This window comes from Ochotona princeps, chromosome 6, assembly GCF_030435755.1.
Source record: "Ochotona princeps isolate mOchPri1 chromosome 6, mOchPri1.hap1, whole genome shotgun sequence".
In the NCBI taxonomy this organism is placed as follows: Eukaryota; Metazoa; Chordata; class Mammalia; order Lagomorpha; family Ochotonidae; genus Ochotona; species Ochotona princeps.
The window spans coordinates 45540912-45554595 of record NC_080837.1 but is presented as its reverse complement, the minus strand read 5'-3'; the positions used below and the strand labels follow the sequence as shown (position 1 = coordinate 45554595).

The window sequence follows — 13684 nt, the reverse complement described above, 5'->3', positions numbered from 1 at the left end:
ACCCAATGGAGTTCCAGGCTCCTGCTTTAGCCTGCCAGTCTTGGACCCTTTGACTATTTAGGGAATTAACCAGGGGCTAGAAGAACCCTTTCTGTCTCTCCTGTCATCACTCAGATAACTGCCGCAGGCTCCTTCTCCAGGATGCCTGGGCCGTGATGAGTGCATCATACAAATGAACAACCCCAGGACAGAGGAGAAGCATTGCAAGATTTTCAATAAAGTGTTTAGTGATCTCGGGGGCTAAGTCCTGTGCCAGTCCTCACCCGTCAGACTGCGAAAGTTCACAGCATATGGGGTCTTGAGTATTCAGGAAGGTCTATCCTTAGTAGTGGGGAATAATTAGCCTGACAGTTCAGGAACACATGAATCAGATGGCTGTGATGGCTGCCAAGTTTTAGTTGCATCTTGGAAGAAAAATATTTATAGGAATATACAAATATCCAGTAGCTGACAGGATGAGGGTTCCAATAGTGTACAGCTACAGATTATGATGCACATTTAAAAAAAAAAAACAACAAAACAGGAAAACATGACCCATAAAGAGGAAAATAATCAACCAACTGAAACCAGCCTGGAACTAACACAGTTGTTAAGTGCCAGAAAATTATATTACAACTACTATTATAACTGTATTATTTGTGCACACAGGAAAGAAAGACAGGAGGATATAGAAAGAGACTACAATAAAACTTCAGAGGGCCCAGAATGGTAGCCTAGTGTCTGAAGTCCTCTCCTTGCCCTTGCTGGACTCCCATATGGGCACTGGTTCTAATCCCAGCTGATCCACTTCCCATAAAGCTCCCTAATTATGGCATGGGAAAGCAGTTGAGGACGGCCCAAAACTTGGAACCCCGCACCCACGTGGGAGACCTGAAAGAAGCTCCTGGGTCCTGTCTCTTGGCTTCGGATTGGCTCAGCTCCTACCATACTGGCCACTTGGGGAGTGAACCAGCAGATGGAAGATCTTCCTCTCTGTCTCTCCTCCTCTCTGTATATCTGACTTTCCAAATAAAAATAAATAAATCTTAAAAAAAAACCTTTATTTTTCATTAAATTCTTCACTGACTCATAAAAGAAAAATGGGCCATCTTTCACTGTTTCCCAGACAGTTACAGGGAGCTAGATTGGAGATAGAATAGTCAGGACTTGAGCCAGTTTGTTTATATGGGATGTCAGCATAGCAGCCAGTAGCTTAACACACTTTACCACACACTGGCACTCAGAAGTGTTTGGTTTTTTGTTTTTGTTTACTACTATTTTTAAGATTTATTTATTTTTATTGAATAGTCATATATACACAGAGAGGAGGAGAGACGGAAAGATCTTCCATCTGATGATTCACTCCCCAAGCGGCCGCAATGACTGGAGCTTAGTCAATCCGAAGCCAGGAGCTTCTTCCAGGTCTCCCGCATGGGTGCAGGGTCCCAAGGCTTTGGGTTGTCCTCGGTTGCTTTCCCAGGCCACAACCAAGGTGCTGGATGGAAAGCAGGTCGGCCGGGATTAGAACCGGCGCACATATGGGATCCCGGTGCGTTCAAGGCGAGGAGTCAATCGCTACACTATCGCGCCACGCCCATAAAGTGTTTTGAAGAGATGAAACTAAATAATAAAAAAATAAAAATCCATGGGATATTGTTTCCACTAATCATTGTTGGTGAGACATGCCTTCTGGGGTCCAGCGCAAAAGCATAATGGTTAAGTTCCTCGCCTTGCATGCGCTGGGATCCCATATGGTCACTGGTTCTAATCCCGGCGGTCCTGCCTCCCATCCAGCTCCCTGCTTGTGGCCTGGGAAAGCAGTCGAGGATGGCCCAAGGCTTTGGGTCCCTGCACCTACATGGGAGACCTGGAAGGGCTCCCGGCTTCTGGTTTAGGATTGGCTCCGCTCAAGCCGTTGTGGTTACTTGGGGAGTGAACCATCAGATGGAAGATCTTCCTCTCTGTCTCTCCTACTCTCTGTATATCTGCCTTTCCAATAAAAAAATAAAATAAATCTTAAAAGAAAAGAGAGAGAGATATGCCTTCTGAAGGAAACAAATAGATGGGTTTGGTTTCTCTCTTTTTTTATTTTTGCTGATTAATAAATATTTTTGACATCTTTACATAGTTGATTAGGGTAAAAAGGTTCAAGAGCTATAAAAAAGTGGGTAAGGCTATTATTTCCAAATTGTTTCCTTTGGGTGAGTACGCCGAGGGGGGAGGCCTCCGTGACTGGGCATGTCCGGGACCCACCCAACACCCTCATTGGGTGGTGGGTGAACGGGATTGGGGAGGGGCGCAACCTCGGGCCTGCAGGATTTAACCTCCGGCTGCCAGAGGCGAGCCGAGGGCTGCGGGAGAGGACGTCTAGCTTGGATCTCGAACCCAGTCCGCCATGTGCCCATGGCTCATGGCGGGCTGGGCCAGGGCGGCCAGTGCGCCATTTGGCGCCAGGCTGTGCCTGCTGGCCGCCCGGCCGGGGAGCTCTGGGGTACTGGACATCTGAATCGCTGCTGAGATAGCTCTAGAGTGACCCCACTGTTTCTGGGATCTGAGTCAATCCTAAAGATTCCCAATGCCAGTAACTCTTCGTTTGAAGAACTTCCAATCCCTTAATAATGCTGAGCTTTGAACACCTATCAAGTAAAAGATAAGCTCCGGCTTGTGTAGCAGGCTGGCACCTAATGGTCCTCGGAGCAACCACGTGCAGGTGCGTGATTTACAGCTAGGAACGGTCCCAATCTGGGATGCCACAGCTGAGATGAGGTTCCCACCAAGGGGTGTATGTGCTGGAATGGGGGCTGCGTTCTATCTAGGAAACAGTTGCAGTCACCCGAGGCACTAGTGTGGGCTGGGATTGGATGCACCAGGCCGGTTCAGATCCCAGCACCATCTGGTGTTATGGAGAAACAGGGTAGATGTGGGACTGACTAGGCTGGGTCTCAATCCCCTTCTGAGCCATGTGTGAGCTGTATGTGGGTATGGACGAACCATGGCTGGGCTGAAACATCCAACAACAAGAGTCAGAATGGGGTGAAAGCCAGCCAGGAAAAGCCACTGTTCCTGCTAGGACAGGAGGTGAACTGAGTAGGGTTGGCTCAAGAACCCCCTGGCAAGCGCAAAATCTGGCATTGGGAGGGGTTCTGATGGAGGAGCCTGGGCAACTCCTCTGGCAGGACACAGTCCCTGCAGGTAAGCGCGAGAAGCATGATTGGAAACAGCCCAGAATAGGCCATGGAAAGTTTCCCACTGGCATGCATTCGGCATGGGTCAGGAGCAGGCCAGGCTGAATCAGTTCATGTCATCCTCTGGCAAATCCGATCACCAGAACAGAGTGTGGAATGGGCCGGGTTTGGTTGCGACAAAACCAGTACACATTCTGGAACGCCAGGGCGTGGTTGCCTGTACTGGATATGAATGCAGCACCCATCCAGCACACGTGAGATCCAGGAAGGGAGGGGCAGAGCTGGCGGGGGGGTTAAGGGGCTGGTCCCCTCGCTGGACAACCACTCCCACTGGGGAGTGTTGGCTGGGATAGAGACAGACACGACTAAGCAAGGCTACAACACCTGTGCGCTGCATGTGGACAAGATCAGGGCCACAGCATCAGCTGGCAGAAGCTGGCACTGGGGACTAATTCTGTCGAGTCAAATCACAGGACCACCTAAAGAGTGCATAAACCGGGACAGAGAGACCTGGGAGGGAAAAAGTGGGTTCCCCCTTCTTGGGTCACTATTCCCGTGGGAGGGCATGAAAACTAGGACGGGGGCTGGGATGGCTAGACAGAGGCACTCAACAACATCTGTGAGGGCTGGATGGTTGAGTCGATTAGATAGAACTAAGCTTTAATACCCATTGACAAGTACCAGAGCCAAATGGGATGGGGGACAGACTGGTCTTCTGCTACACAAATTGGCAAACCAGGGTAGGGGGCAGGCTTGGTGGGGGTTATTGTGGGTCGCCCCGACTAGGCTGCAGCTCCCACTGGTTTATGTGAGGGCCGAACCAGACTGGACTGCAACACCCATTGGTTCCAGTGCAACTCGGGACTGAAAACAGAACCAACACAGCAATTGCAACCACCAGCTGACCAGGGTGATGGACTGTGCCGGGCCCTGTGCTTGCTAGAACATACAAGAATCTGGTCTGGGAATACCTCAAAGTATCTTTGGAGATCTCCCCACTTGAACTGCTGGACTCAGAATTCTAACCAAGAAAAGACAGAAGACAGAATAGGACAATCATTCATCTCAGCTACATGTTGGCAGCGAAATATGGGACAAATGGAGACTTCATGATGGACCATATCAATCAGTGGACCACCTCATCGAGCGAAACTGGCAGTGACTCATAACTGGAGAACTATTAACTCCACTTGAGCACATATCTCAGAGCATGCCCCACATCCGGGACTTGGGGTGGGCGGGAAACCGGGTGGGGCTTCTCCCTCAATATCCCCTTTTACCTCAGATACATGATGGAAACAATATGGACATAATAGCATTGCCCACCTCCCTATCCCCCTGAACCTTTTTTTTTTCTCTTTCTTGATTTTCCTTCAACTATAGTTAACTATGTAAAGATTGTCAACAACAATACGATAAAATTGATTATAAAAAAAAAACAAAAAAAACAAAAAAAAAACAAAAACAAATTGCTTCCTTCATGTTTCTGAGGTAAAGGGAGATATTGAGGGAGAAGTCCCACCCAGTTTCCCACCCACCCCAGGTCCCGGATGTGGGGCATGCTCTGAAATACTTGCTCAAGTGGTTTTGATAGATCACCAGTTATGAATCGCTGCCAATCTTGCCACTTACAAGCACGATGAGGTTGTTGAAGAATCCACTGATTGACAGTCCATCATAGAGTCTCTATTTGCCCAGTATTTTGCTGCCAACATATAGCTGAGGTGGTTGATTGACTTGTTCTGTCTTCTGTCTTCTCTTGGTTACGGTTCTGAGTCCTGCAGTTTGATTGGGGAGATCCCCAAAGAAACTTTGTCTGATGTGATCCCAGACCAGATTCTTGTATGTGCTAGCAAGTACACGGCCTGGTACAGTCCATTGCCCCAATCAGCTGGTGGTTGCAATTGCTGGGTTGGTTCTGTTTCCAGCACTGTCTTCCACTGGAACCAATGGGTGTTGCAGTCCAGCCTGGTTCCGCGCAGCATGTACTCGGCCCTCACATAAACCAGTGGGAGCTGCAGCCTAATTGGAGTGACCCACAATAACCCCCAACAGGCCACCCTCTACCCTGGTTTGCCAGTATGTATAGCTGACTAGTCCAGTCTGTCCCACATCCCATTTGGCACTCGTACATGTCAATGGATATTGAACCTTAGTTTCATCTAACCAGCTCCACTATCCAGCCCTCACAGATGTTGTTGGGTGCCTCTCTGTCTAGCCACCCCTGCCCTTGTCCTAGTTTTCCTGCCCTCCCGTGGGTGTGGTAACCCAAGAGGGAGGTGCCCACTATTTCGCTTCTAGGCCAGTTCCATTCCCGGATTATCCAGGTGGTTCTGTGGTTTGACAGAATTAGCCCTATGGGTTGTTTTTAATCCAGTTTACTAATCTATGACATTTGTTTGATAAGTTTAATCCATTTACATTCAGCGTTAATATGTATAGGTGTTAATTTGGTCCTGTCATTTTAGCAATGGGTTGTTTTGATTTAGTCTGTTATTTTACTGGGACTCACATTTACCTTTGGCTTTGTGGGTGCTATTCCTCTTCTCTGTCAAGAGAACATCTTTAAGTATCCTTTGTAGGAGAGGTTTGGAAGAGGCATATTCTTTCAACTTTCCTTTACTGTGGAAGAATTATATTTCACTTTCAAAGACAAAGGAAAGCTTTTCTGGGTATGTTAATCTGAGCTGAGAATTTTTTGCTTTTAGAATCTGGAATATGTCGCTCCATTCTCTTCCTGCCTGTGGAGTTTGCTGTGAGACATCTCCTGTGAATTTAATTGGCTTTCCTTTACATGTTAATTGATTTTTTTCATGTGCACATTGAAGGATCTTTTCCTTATGTCTGATTGATGAGAACTTGCTTATCATGTGTCTTGGTGAAGATTGCTTTTGGTCAGTCCTGTTGGCAGTTCTGTGCCCCTCCTGAATGTTGTTTCCAAATTCCTTCTCTATATTAGGGAAGTTTTCCCTTATCATTTCACTGAATACTCCTTTATTCCCAGCTTCTCTTTCTGTACCTTTGGGAGACCTATAACTCTTATATTTGGCCTCTTAATAGTGTCTTTCAATTCTTGAATACTTTTAGCTTGACTCAGCTCTGCTTCCAGCTTCCGTTCGTTTCCCCCGATGACAGGAAATATCTTCCAATTCAGAGATTCCTTCTTCTGCTTTATTCATTCTATTTTGGAGACTCTTCACTCTACTTTTAATTTGCTCCACTGTATTCTTAATTTATAATACATCACCTTTCATTTGATTCATTTCCAATGTGACATGTTCCTTGAGTTTCTTGAACTCCTGTATTACATGCTTCTTGTTGTTGATAAGAAGCTTTATAACAAGTGCTTTCTTTTTTTTAAATTTTATTATTATTGGAAAGCCGGATATACAGAGAGGAGGAGAGACAGAGAGGAAGATCTTCTGTCTGATGATTCACTCCCCAAGTGAGTGCAACGGCTGATGCTGTGCTGATCCGAAGCCAGGAGCCAGGAACCTCCTGCAGGTCTCCCAAGCGGGTGCAGGATCCCAAAGCATTGGGCCATCCTCGACTGCTTTCCCAGGCCACAAGCAGGGAGCTGGATGGGAAGTGGAGCTGCCGGGATTAGAACCGGCACCCATATGGGATCCCGGTGCGTTCAAGGCGAGGACTTTAGCCGCTAGGCAATGGCACTGGGCCCTGAAAGAGGTTCCTGGCTCCTGGCTTCAGATCGGCTCAACTGTGGGTGTTGTGGTCACTTGGAGAGTAAACCAGCAGATGGAAGATCTTCCTTTCTGTCTCTCCTTCTCTGTGTAAATTCGATTTTCCAATAAAAACAAATAAATCTTTAAAAAAGGATTTTATCCCTACTTAAAGACAGAATTCCTTACATGTAATAACCATGTACAAAAGAATTATAAAATTGTCCTTAATTTTGCAATGGTAGTTGAAGAATATTAAAATCTTCCCACAATACATGCAAAGATTTTTATTGTATTGTTTATTAAAACGATGAGAGACAGATTACTTGAGTATAAAATTGAGAGCTGAATTAATATGCTGCCGATATTTTCAAAGAACCAGCATTTTTTGTCCCTTCCATTTTTATTCTATTTCAACCAAACTACTATTGCCCATTTTGTAAAGAAGAAAAGGAGGAGGAAGAGGAGGATGAAAGAGGGAGGACCCGGTGCCATTGCCTAGCTGCTAAAGTCCTCGCCATGAATGCCCCGGGATCCCATATGGGCGCCGGTTCTAATCCCGGCAGCTCCACTTCCCATCCAGCTCCCTGCTTGTGGCCTGGGAAAGCAGTCGGTCGAGGACAGCCAAAGGCCTTGGGACCCTGCACCCATGTGGGAGACCCAGAAGAGGTTCCTGGTTCCCGGCTTTGGATCGGTGCAGCACCGGCCATTGCGGCTCACTTGGTGAGTGAATCATCGGATGGAAAACCTCCCTCTCTGTCTCTCCTCCTCTCTGTATATCTGACTTTGTAATAAAGATAAATAAATCTTAAAAAAAAAGAAAAAGAAAGAGGGAAGCATGCAGTCTACTTGTGCACATACACTGGTGACTTTATGTACAATATGGAATGGTGAAAGGGAAAAATTGAAGTACAGAAAATGCTACAGCAGTCAGGATGTGAGGCAAGCCAATCACTGTTTTCTAATTGCAAATGTGCTGTTCGTCTGCAAGCGGAGAGCTCTGAAAGCAGTGTCAGGGTCTCTTTGTGGTAGATACCCCGTCTGCTGCTGGAACACATCAAGTGTAGCTTCACCCTCCACATCCAGCTATGTGGGTGTGTCTATTTCATTGATTAAGTAGCTCACTGACCAACCCTGTCACTTCAGTATGCATTTGTTGGTTTTTTTTTTTTTAAGATTTTATTTATTTTATTACAAAGTCAGATATACAGAGAGGAGGAGAGACAGGAAGATCTTCCGTCCGATGATTCACTCCCCAAGTGAGCCGCAACGGGCTGGTGTGCACCGATCCGATGCCGGGAACCAGGAACCTCTTCCAGGTCTCCCACGCGGGTGCAGGGTCCCAATGCATTGGGCCGTCCTCGACTGCTTTCCCAGGCCACAAGCAGGGAGCTGGATGGGAAGTGGAGCTGCCGGGATTAGAACCGGCGCCCATATGGGATCCCGGGGCTTTCAAGGCGAGGACTTTAGCCGCTAGGCCACACCGCCGGGCCCATTTGTTGGTTTGCTAAGGAGTGCGTGCCACTTGATCTTCAATGACATCTTCAGAACCATCTTACAGATTCTTGGGATGATTGTTTTCAGCCTTGGCTCCTTCCTTGGGCTTTGCATCGGCCAGTGCGAGAGGGAGTCGCCTCAGCTGCCACTCCAAAAGAGAGGCAGAATGTCTGCTCACAAGCATCATCTGTTGCAGGAGAAGCTAAGGTTACTTGAACCACAAGCACCAGGAAGGTCCTCAGCTCCAATAAAGGCACGAGTGCACAGTGGGTAATTGCATATAAGGGAAATACAGATACTACTGATCTGAGTGTTAAGTTTAGGGTTAGGTAGAGGCAGTCCTTTGGGGCTAATGATCAGGAGATTGACAGGTGTCTGGGTAAACCCATTCCTCTAAAATCCCAATTTCCCAGTCACCTGATTCCTCAGGGGTAGAGACCCTTAGAGATGCCAGTAACTGTGCAAACACTATAATGGGTCTACCCGGAGCCAATTATTGTCACTTCCTCACCTGCCTAGCATTTTGTCAACAAACAGCATCTCCCCCAGTTGTGAGCTGGTAGGCTGCTCATGGGATAAAGATGGCTCTTGGGTGTGTCTTGCCAGCACAACATGAGTTTTGAGGCACTCATAGGGAGCGAGGCTGCCTCACTTCTCTCAACAACGTGAGAGGTTCAAATCAGTGGTGGCTCTGGTCCCCCAACCCAGTCAATGGAGGCGACGGACCCGGCTGTGTCTTTTTTGTTCTTCTGTTGAAGCGTTCTGGCCATCAGAGCAATAGCTCTGCCACCAACCCATATGTTTTGCTGGGACTAAATGGTTTGCTCCCAAACATCTTCCTATGAAAGAGGACATTCTCTGATTGTGATCAAGTAGTCCCTAGGTGTCTGGAAACTCTAAACTACCGCTCTTCTTCTGGAAGGAAGACAATGTCCAGGACAACCACTGTACCCACAGGCAGACTACCTAGGACACTGAGAATTCTAGAAAGTTAGGAAAGGATACTCACATGGGATTCAGAAAAAAGATCTGTATGCGCCTGCAAGTACTTCATGGCTCGGTGTTTCTCCAACTTTGGGCCAACACCTGTGGTTCTTCTGAAACAAGTAATCTTGAACCAAAGTTGGACCAAATTTCCTGCAGTTGGGACCTGAAATCTGCATCTATCACAAGGACACTCCTGGTTGCTGCCTCTGGTGGCTTATTCTGAATACTTATTCAGAGGAGGGTGAGGAACCCAGTGCAAGTGCACCCCTTGCCTGCTCCCTCTTCTACAGGCCCAAGGCATGTGCTCTCACTCCTTTTTTTTTTTTTTAAGATTTATTTAATTGGCAAGGGAAATAAGATATACAGAGGGAAGGATAAAAGCAGAAAGATCTTCTATTGCTTCACTCCTCAATGGCCACAATGGCCAGAGCTGAGCTGATACAAATCCAGAAGCCAGGAGCTTCTTCTGGGTCTCCCACATGAGTACGGGGTGCCAAGGCTTAGGGCCACCCTCTGCTGCTTTCCTAGGCTATAAGCAGGGAGCTGGAAGGGAAGTGGAGTAGCCGGGACAAAAACTGGCATCCATGAGGGATCCTGGTGCTTGCAAAGTGAGGATTTAGCCATTGAGCCATCGCGCCAGGCGCTGTCGTCACTCCTAAAACCACTCCACTCCCTAACTCACTCTCCCGTAGAAGACGACGACCTTTACACTTTCTTCCTCCGTATTGACAGGAGCAAACTGCACCCAATAGAAACAGTGATTTCCCCAATATTTTTGAAAAAACTGTTACCAGTTTCTACCTTCCATCTCCAACTCTATTCTGAAAAATATTGACTTCGGTGCATATCATAGAAGAGAAAGAGTAGGAAGGGGAAGAGAGAGAAATAAATCTAGAGGCCCTGTCCTGCTATCCACTCTATTATCCACCATCCTACCTTATCTCTCTGTCACCCTTACCCACTCTGGAGTAAGCTCTCTGCCTTTTCTGCACCATCCCAAGCATTGGACACAATCCTACATTTCTCTGTCTTTGTAAGCTTCTCTAATCGGAGCCATCTGACCATCCCCCAAACTGAACAGACTATTGAGGAAAGATATGAAACCACGTCAGAGACATTCTGCTCTACTCTTACCAGCCACAACAAACATCCCTCGACATTCTTGGAACGCCTGTGACTATTTCCATCCTTGAAGCTCTGCAGCCCTTTCTTGGAGATCTGTAATTCTTCCTCGAGGCTGAACTGACTTTTTTACACCAATGAGGCCTACACTAATTATAACTCCAAAGTAGGTTTTGCACATTCAACGATATCAGAGTATACCATGAATCAAAAAGTGTTGGGTCAAGGGTAGCTGAATGTTGTATCTGAGGGACATGAAATCAATCTAACATTGTACTCCATGAGCTCTAAAAGCTCTGTGTTACATTTTGCACTCATATTTTAAGTGCCTTAGTCTTATTAGAGCATATCACCTCTCTGGGTATTACTAAAAGCTTTTGTCTTGTCACTAGTCACAGCATTCTGTCAACAGACGGTGCCTCCTTTTGCTACGTGACAGCTAAATTTAGTTAGCTTTATGTCCAGACTCTTCTGCTTTGTAGTCTGATGGTTCTGGGCATTCTGCCAATGGGATTCATTTGAAGCGTTGCTAAACACAGTTCTTTCCTCTCCTGAATCTTTCCATCATCTTCTACTGGAGGAGGTGACTCCATTTTGTCCTTTGCAGGGCTACTCAGGCATGATTCCTGGCTTCAGAGCCTCCCCACTTGAGAATCCTCACTGAACAGCACAGCGTGTTTAACAAGCTCCAGCATGGAGAGATGAATAGAACAGGGATGGTGAAGGTACCAACGGGGCAGAGGACAGCACGGTGGTTAGTGATGCATCTACAAGCTTGTTCCCTTTCTGGACAGAAGAGGTGGCTTTACAGGGCTTCAGTCTCGGGGGTGGCTGATCCTTCCAAGCTGCTCCCCCCAGCACCCTCTCTCCCTACATGATGAATAGTGATTTTATATCCCCCTTGCTAATTTCTCCAAGTGCAAGGTCTCAGTTTGCCCTTTCCAACATCCCCATCTCTCCACAACCTCAGCTCTTGTCATCTCTGGAACCCACAGCAGTGGCTGGCAGGTGCTCACGGGGCCAGTTTAAAGCTTATGCCAGGTAATCACCTTCAGTGCTCTGAAGTCCTGTTAAGTTCACCAGGCTTGGCACATGTCACTATGGTAAGTTGTCTGCTAGAGTTGGTTCATCTTGTTCGTCATGTATGTTTATATATCACATCTACCTCTCCAGTGAGAATCATCATAACTAGCATTCCCACCACTTTTTCAATGAGCCAAAACATTTCATGTGCCTTACACAGACCATTTCACTAGATGCTAACATTCATATTTTTAGGTAGGTGCTATGATTTCTATTTTACAGATCAGAAAACTGCAACACAGAGGGGTTGAGTAACATTCTCAAGGTTGCCCAGCAAGTTATGGGTGAACACCTGGCTTTGAATCTTGGCAGTCTGCGTTCTGTAAATATGGGGCACACTATACATAGGACTCAGGCTTTCTGAGGCCAGGCATTCTTGAAATCCAGCTAGGAAGTCCTCAAAGTCAAGCATATTTAAAACAGTGGCATGAGAAGGTTTCAGTACTCCAAATATTTGATGATTCCTGAGAGACCAAATTGTCTACCTTTGTTTTACATTTTCCATTGTGGCTCAAGAATACATACAAATCAACCAACCACCCAAGTAGAGAAGGCACTCTTGCTGACTCGCTCCATCGACAAAGTCCAGCTTGTTTGGTAAGGCTAACCTTCAGAAGGCTGTCTTTAGTAGAGAACCAGAGTGAATGAACTGCCCAGAGCTCAGCCTCATTTCTAGTGTTGCCCTCTTCACATACCAGAACATTGGAAAAGTATGGGAGAGGTAAACCTGAGCAGAAGCAGCGAGTTTGAACTCCTGGGTCTCACCAGCGACCCCTGGCTGCAGAGACTTCTCTTCGTAGTGTTCCTAGGCATGTACACGCTCACCCTGCTGGGGAACCTGGTCCTGCTCCTCCTGATCCACGTGAGTGCCGCTCTGCGCATGCCCATGTACTCCCTCCTCAAGAGCCTCTCCTTCTTGGATTTCTGCTACTCTTCAACCATTGTCCCCCAGACCCTGGTGAACTTCTTGGCCAAGCGGAAGGTGGTTTCGTATCTTGGCTGCATGGCTCAGATGTTCTTCTATGCGGGATTTGCCACCAGTGAGTGCTATCTTATTGCTGCCATGGCCTATGACCGCTTTGCTGCTGTTTGTAACCCACTCCTTTACCCCACGGTCATGTCGCCCAGGGTCTGTACCTCTCTGATCTTGGGTTCCTTCACCGCGGGATTTCTCAACTCTCTGATTCACACCAGCTGTATCTTTAGTCTGGAGTTCTGTGGTGCTCATGTGGTCACTCACTTCTTCTGTGATGGACCCCCCATCTTGTCCCTGTCTTGTGTGGACACCTCGCTGTGTGAGATCCTGCTCTTTATTTTTGCTGGTTTCAACCTTTTGAGCTGCACCCTCACCATCTTGATCTCCTACTTGTTAATTCTCATCACTATCCTGAGAATGAACTCAGCCCAGGGTAGGTCCAAGGCGTTTTCCACCTGTGCCTCCCACCTCACTGCGGTCTGCCTCTTTTTTGGAACAACACTGTTTATGTACCTGCGGCCTAAGTCCAGCTACTCCCTGACCCAAGACCGCACTGTTGCTGTAATCTACACAGTGGTGATCCCCATGCTGAACCCCTTAATCTACTCTTTGAGGAACAAGGATGTGAAGGATGCTTTAAGAAAAATTTGGAGCAGGAAATCAGCAGGGTGATCTTCTTAACTCATTGCTACATTATGTTCATAAATCCTAGGAGATTTTACCTTGTGCGTGCAGCCTGGGTATCTTCCCTTGCTCACCTGGGAACAAAACAGGCGTGTCCTCGTGTCCTCGTGTCCTCGGGTCTGCAGCTGCTTCTGCAGCCACAGGACTGAGAAGTAAGAAGGAAACGTCTGCTTGTTGCATGGTTGGACTGTTACCAACATTAAGCCATGCCTTTGTTCAGATGCCTCATTAATATTCCCAAGTTCGTGAATATGCGATGTTATTATTAAAAACTGACATTTCTACTCTTTATAATAAAGTTGTCTACCTAACAAACTTGAAGATCTTGGCTGCTCAAGGATATCCTTCCTCTTCTTTACAATCTCCACTTTGCAAAAATTGGCTCCCTGATCTAGAAAGCTTTTTTTGATTGTTAAATTATTTGAATGATGCTATAACAATGACCTCCAAAGCTCCTGTGATGTACCATTACCTTTGTTTACGTTTTTCCT

At 46.9% G+C, this 13684-nt stretch overlaps 1 protein-coding gene across 1 annotated transcript; it reads left to right on the top strand.

The window, feature by feature from the left end:
- The first annotated feature begins 12230 nt into the window (after positions 1 to 12230).
- LOC101527895 (olfactory receptor 5AU1) lies at positions 12231 to 13191 on the top strand. The gene has a single exon (XM_004584898.4). The coding sequence runs from the start codon at positions 12246 to 12248 to the stop codon at positions 13179 to 13181; it is 936 nt and encodes a 311-aa protein (XP_004584955.4). The 5' UTR covers positions 12231 to 12245; the 3' UTR covers positions 13182 to 13191.
- The last annotated feature ends 493 nt before the right edge of the window (positions 13192 to 13684 follow it).